General features: G+C 35.0%; 1 protein-coding gene across 4 annotated transcripts; it reads left to right on the top strand.

Moving 5' to 3' along the window:
- Positions 1–1,129: 1,129 nt before the first annotated feature.
- On the top strand, positions 1,130–4,758 carry LOC111400951 (protein NSP-INTERACTING KINASE 1-like). 4 transcript variants are annotated; one of them, XM_023028438.1, is made up of 11 exons: positions 1,133–1,542; positions 1,672–1,804; positions 1,953–2,024; positions 2,126–2,269; positions 2,398–2,469; positions 2,570–2,629; positions 2,712–2,809; positions 2,976–3,125; positions 3,208–3,549; positions 3,704–4,083; positions 4,173–4,758. In XM_023028438.1, the coding sequence occupies exons 1-11, from the start codon at positions 1,437–1,439 to the stop codon at positions 4,491–4,493; spliced, it is 1,878 nt and encodes a 625-aa protein (XP_022884206.1). In that variant the 5' UTR covers positions 1,133–1,436; the 3' UTR covers positions 4,494–4,758. The 4 variants fall into 4 exon arrangements, with proteins under 4 accessions (XP_022884207.1, XP_022884206.1, XP_022884208.1 ...); XM_023028440.1 differs by having other exon boundaries at positions 1,144–1,542; positions 1,707–1,804; XM_023028441.1 differs by having other exon boundaries at positions 1,146–1,542; positions 1,939–2,024.
- Positions 4,759–6,572: the final 1,814 nt, after the last annotated feature.

Here is a 6,572-nt window from a genome sequence, read left to right as displayed (position 1 = left end):
ATAAAATGAATTCATAAATCTTAAGACAGATTTGGAAATGAATATAGAAAAAGAGAAAGGCATATAAGAGCGTGGGGGTGGCAGCTTTATATCTGAACGTGTTCGTCTTTTCAATTCCAGTTTTTCAAAATGACTGTGTCATCGTGCTCAAGGACCTCGTGAAGCTGTTTAGCTAATTGTGGAATTTTCTGCACAAAAAGTTGAATGAGCAATTTGTGTGTAAAGAATGTCACCTTACACATTTTATTCAATCATTCAACCACTCCATGTGATCTTATTTTTTGAATCTAACCAAAATTTTACGCTATCAATTTTTTTTTTTTTTTAATACTTATGGTACTCTCCTTTTTAAATAACTATAAGTAAAGTTCTCTTACCATATCGGCAACGAAAACTTTTTATCCTACCCATTAAGGACAAGAAATTAATTTCATTATTTAAAAACCCCGAAATCTCATAAGGATATAAAGTGGTTGTCGAGTCGATTATATATACACACAATCAAGATCTATTCATCATGGTTTTGTTTATGGGTTGTGACCAATTAAAACATCATTAATTTACATCCACTATACCTTGAGATTCCCTCACTGTTCTTTATAATTAAAGCATTTGGTAACGTTGTTGAATGGCTAAACACAGGGAATGTTGGATTACCCTGTCGCTTCCCATTATTATACTAAACCATGTATTGATATACAAAGTTAAACAAATTCCATTAATATAAAGTTCACAGAGATACTGACAAGATTATACTGTATTCCAATGTACATATTTCCAAGCCACAAGATAGCCGGGAACGACTGGCTGGCCCCATTAAGATTTTTGGTTTATTATGTATGTGCATTACATTCATGTTTGGGTTTTGTCTTGATTAATTGCTTAAAATTTGAACTTGTGAAGTCTTGAAATATTTAAATTTTAAATAAATAAACGTATCCTTTTTTAAAGTTTCGACGTCATCTATTATTGAAATTATGGGCGCATTGAATTTGAGTCAGTACTGAAAAATTGAATAACAAGAAAATGTCTACAGTTAAAACTTTTGGACGAGCAAGTTCAAAATAGTAGAAACTTCTTGTTTTTGCTAGACAAAAGCATGATTTTACACAAAAATTTACACCTAAGATATTTCGTTTTTATCCTCCCTTTTAGATTTTGTCCATGTTCTGTAAAATTCTTGCTTCTAGATATCCTTTTCTTGATAAGCTCCTGCCCCTGACAGCCATATTACTTCTCTTTATACAACACAAAGGACTCAATAATTTTTCTTAGACTCACAGGCTAGGAAAATGGGTTTCTGGGATAGAAAACAAGAATGAAGTTTTCGTCTGGGCATTATTACATAACAGAGAATCCATTGGAAAACTCGTCCACAGAATAATTTCACTACTAGAAATAATCAAGACTTTGTGTCTTTACACTCCTTGATATCAATGAAAATGGAAAGAGGAAGAGAATCTGCCTTCTGCATTATCACATTTCTTTGCTGTTGGAGCTCTGCAATTGGTTTGCTTTCTCCGAAAGGCGTAAACTTTGAAGGTAAAACTGATTTCACAGGAAACTAAAGTCTGAGAACGTCCCACATGGATATTCTACCATAGTAGATATTCAAGAATCGGCCATGAAATCTTAATGAATTTTTTTCATTTTGGGTGTTTCTGTATTCAGTACAAGCTTTAATGGTCATAAGATCTGGTTTGAAGGATCCTCATGGGATTCTTGATAATTGGGATGGGGATGCTGTTGATCCATGTAGCTGGACTATGGTCACCTGTTCTTCTGAGGGTCTTGTTATTGGCCTGTAAGTCTTCTGCCTAAGCAAAACCTGTTCTTTTCTATACTGTAATTAGATTATAAGAAGCCCTTAAGTCGGGTTTTAGGCAAAATATAAAAGATAGAATTGACAAACAGATTTTATAGTAATGGAGTTAATAGATTATGCTGTGCAGAGGATCTCCTAGTCAAAGTTTATCTGGAATTCTTTCTCCAAGCATAGGAAATTTAACAAATCTTCAGTCTATGTAAGTGCAAAATATAGATAAATTGTTAACGTGTGTGTGTTTTTTTTTGGGTAACCCCCCCCCCACCCCCCTTTTATGTAACTGGTACGCGTTTTTGGCAGACTTTTGCAGAACAATAACATAACAGGATCAATCCCGACAGAGCTCGGAAGGCTCTCAAAGCTTAAAACACTTGATCTTTCGAATAATTTCTTGACCGGTAGAATTCCTCCTTCTCTGGTGCAACTGAATAGCCTTCAATACATGTAAGAGACTAATTGGATTTCATTGAGAATTAGTTCATATTTGAATGGGATCATTAGTGGTTCCAATTTGAAAACTCGTAAACACGAATATATTCCTATGGTATCACATGGTATTTTCACTGCATTAGGAGGCTTAACAACAACAGTCTATCTGGAGAGATTCCAATGGCATTAGCCAACATGACACGACTTTCCCTTGTGTAATTCTCTTTTGCTTATTGAGTCAACTACAGACATTCTTTTCGAAATTTTTGTACCTATATATAATATATTGAAATTTGTTGTGTTTGCTTTATTCAGGGATCTGTCTTACAATAATTTGAGTGGCCCTGTACCTCATTTTCCATATAAGACGTTCAAGTAAGCTACTTCACAAATCTAGACGTTTTTTTCAAAGAAATCTGGATTTCTGAGAACAACTTTCGTTTTAATTTCATTGCAGCATTGTTGGAAATCCTTCAATATGTGCTGCAGGGTCAGAGCCCGAGTGTTCTGGAATAACAATGATGCCAATGTCTATGACCCTGAACACTTCAGGAAGTACGGAATAACCTTAAATGATTTTTTTCTAAAAAAAATTATTTTAAATTCAATATCCTTCAAAATATTTTTTTTATTCTTTATTTTATAAATAAACTCTGTTGATAATCAGTGTCCACCTTCAAGTAATTGTTTGTCCTTACCTTAATTTTCATGCTTCCTATAGATGTTCCTGATTCTGGTAAATCAGAAGGTCACAAGCTTACTCTTGCACTTGTTTCGAGCTTCGCTTGCATCTGTTTACTTATCCTAGGATTCGGGCTGTTTCTGTGGACAAGGCACAGACATAAGCAACAAAATTTCTTTGATGCTAAAGGTCTGTTTGGCCAGTTCATTTCTTTAACTACGATTTCTCAACTGTTCCTTTTCTTTAACTATCTATTACTTCAAAAGTTCAGATGGACAACACGATGAAGTTTCGCTAGGAAATTTGAGGATGTTCCAGTTTAGGGAACTTCAGACAGCAACCAATAACTTTAGCAGTAAAAACATTTTGGGAAAAGGTGGATTTGGTAATGTCTACAAGGGGTATTTACGAGATGGAACTGCTGTGGCTGTAAAACGGTTGAAAGATGGTAGTGCCGTTGGAGGAGAGAGACAATTCCAGACAGAAGTAGAGACGATCAGCCTAGCTGTTCATCGGAACCTCCTTAGGCTATACGGATTCTGTATGACTCCAACAGAAAAGTTATTAGTTTACCCTTACATGTCCAATGGAAGTGTTGCTTCTCGTCTCAAAGGTACAGTATTCTAGGACTGATCTGTTACTCATTTGCACTTTCAGAATATTTAAATTGCATGATTGTTAAGATGATTATATAGTACTGAACAATATTAAATAAGAAAGTCCAGTGCTATATAATGCTGATTGGGCATTACCATTAACTTGAACAGCAAAACCAGTCCTAGACTGGGGCACAAGAAAACGAATAGCTTTAGGTGCTGCTCGGGGATTGTTATATCTTCACGAGCAGTGTGATCCAAAGATAATTCACAGAGACGTGAAAGCCGCAAACATACTCCTTGACGACTACTGTGAAGCAATTGTTGGAGATTTTGGACTAGCAAAGCTTATGGATCATCAGGATTCACACGTTTCAACTGCTGTACGTGGAACAGTGGGGCATATAGCCCCAGAATATCTCTCCACAGGCCAGTCCTCTGAGAAGACAGACGTATTCGGATTTGGTATACTTTTGCTTGAATTGATCACTGGACAAAGAGCACTAGAATTTGGCAAAGCAGCTAACCAAAAACGTGCCATGCTTGATTGGGTGAGCACACAACCTTGTATTCTATAAAAAAAATTCGACTCCGTTCTCCTGTTTTTCTTACTTTTAAGGATGTCTGAAATTTCTATCAGGTGAAGAAACTTCATCAAGAGAAGAAACTTGACAAGTTCGTTGATAAAGATTTGAGGAACAACTATGATAGGATTGAGCTAGAGGAAATTGTTCAAGTGGCACTTTTATGCACACAATATGCTCCAACCAACAGGCCTAAAATGTCTGAGGTTGTACGTATGCTAGAAGGAGATGGCCTTGCTGAAAGATGGGAAGTTTCTCAAAGATTAGACACAAACAAATATAAAACACGAGAAATTTCTTCGTCAGAACGATATTCAGACTTAACTGATGATTCTTCATTGCTTGTACAAGCCATAGAACTCTCTGGGCCGAGGTGAATCAACTACAGATGTTAGTTTTCTTAAACACGGACAACGAAGTTAAACTTCTCAAAGGGGAAGTTCATAGCAAAGGCTACAAAGGGCTTTAATTTTATTTTTTATTTCGTTAGTGTATAGAGTTAAGTTCTTTGGAGGATTACGTTTGCATTAGCTACTTGTTTGGAAACATATTGCCTATATGCTAAGCTTGTGATTGTAATAATTAGTTTTTCAGGATGTAATAATCATATTATTAGATTATATGTTGTCTTAGTTATTGCAGTTAATTTTCTACCTGTGTTCAACTTACTACTTAGAGGCCAAAAAAACCCCACATTTTGGTAGGCCATGTTGGAAAATAAAGGGTTGGAGAAGAAACAACAACAAAATTATGGAAACAAAATGAATAGAAATCACGAAATACGTCAAAAATGTATTTGAGGCTTGAACACGGCACGGGATCGTTGTCCTCAAACTATATTTGCCCTCTCTCCAGATGCTTAAGGGTGTTATGACAAATGGTTTGAAGGATTTTAACAAGCTTTGATGCAGAAAATAACAAAGCACGAGAAAATTTTCCGTCAAAACTTGATGAACGCAATAAAGAAAAAATGAATATGAGTTATAGTATGGATTTGATTAATTGTGGAACAATGTATGTATTTCTTGTTTGTAATATTGTTTGTATTGATCATTCATCACATATTTATAGGTCTCAATCAATGCATCATGAAATGGTGTCAAAACAAGATGAAAAGTGGCAACTTTTAAATCCAAAACGGCTATCAAGTTTCAAATTAAAAAATCAGCCAATGACTATTTTTTAACACTATGTGTATGCATAGTATAAACCATGCGTACACGTAGTAGAAGAAAAATCAATTCTGATTTTGAAAAAACACATCTCGCGTACATAAAAAAATAAGTCTGTGCGTACGCATAGGCAAAAATCAAATTTGTCATTTTTCAATTTCTTTTAATTCTACCAATTCCACAATTGAGTCCAACCATTAGTCCATTATCATTCCATTGATTTTGAAAAATATTCAACAATCTCCCACTTGTTCAAAATCAATAAGATCACATATTCAAAAAGACGACACTTATGCATAAGGATAAGATATCTTTCGATTTGAATCTAACCATAGTGTAATTCAAACAAAGTAAAGTCGGAATTAGAGGTAGTATGGAAGTTTTGAACCAATTATTCCTTGTAACAATACCGGTAAGAACACACACATAAGTATCACGTGTTCTCAAGTTCCTCAACTCGCTTAGCGCTTTTATGGCATTGGACTCATCCTATTCGACAAACTCTTAAGAGAGAAACTCCAACTCTCTATTGAGGCAGCACCACCTCGAAGTTAGTCTAGGTGAAGTTCTTCCGATACATTTGTTACTTTTAGAGGTACTTGTGTTTTAACACTGAACTTCATTAAGAGTTTTAAGCTCAACCCTCACTTCAGTATCAACCAGCATTGTTTAATTAGGATAGGGTCATTACGAATTTGAATAATGCTGCAACCATCCACATATCGAATGATTTTTTGTTACCCTTTGAACCCGTGGATTATTTTTTGAGTAATGACAGGTAGGGTTGCCATCATTGGTGGACATTTTTAGTCAAGAAGTTTCAACCCCATCCTACTCAAAGTAGACGCCACTAAATCTCTATTTAGTGCTTTAGTTAAAGGATCCGCTGAATTCTCAATTGACCTTACATAATTTGGGAAAATTATTCCATCTTTGATTAATTTCCTTATGTAGTATCACATTGGACTCCAAATTTAGTAATTTATAAGATTTGCTATTGTTTGCATATCCAACAAAGGTGCATTTAATACCCCTTAGACCCAATTTGGTCCTATTAGGATTCGTTTTCTTGCAATAGGCAAGACACCCCCCACACTTTAAAGTATCCAATATTCAATTTTCTTCCTTTCCACAATTCATAAGAAGAAACCTTAGTATATTTTGAAGGAATCCTATTAAGTATCCTACATACACTTAATAAAGTTTCACCCCACAAGTTAAATGGCAACTTAACATGAATAAGCATGGCATTTATCATTTCTACAAATGTCCTATTCTTTCTTT

Source organism: Olea europaea, chromosome 10 (genome assembly GCF_002742605.1).
Source record: "Olea europaea var. sylvestris chromosome 10, O_europaea_v1, whole genome shotgun sequence".
NCBI lineage: Eukaryota > Viridiplantae > Streptophyta > Magnoliopsida > Lamiales > Oleaceae > Olea > Olea europaea.
Note: the sequence above shows the minus strand (reverse complement) of the source record. Positions and strands in the feature narration are given on the sequence as shown.

Bases quoted from the DNA above. Each gene is read 5' to 3' on its own strand.
- LOC111400951 (XM_023028438.1), top strand. From the start codon at position 1,437: ATGAAAATGGAAAGAGGAAGAGAATCTGCCTTCTGCATTATCACATTT. The intron at 2,025-2,125 runs GTAAGTGCAAAA...CGTTTTTGGCAG, and splicing joins TTAACAAATCTTCAGTCTAT to ACTTTTGCAGAACAATAACA. The intron at 2,470-2,569 runs GTAATTCTCTTT...TGCTTTATTCAG, and splicing joins ATGACACGACTTTCCCTTGT to GGATCTGTCTTACAATAATT.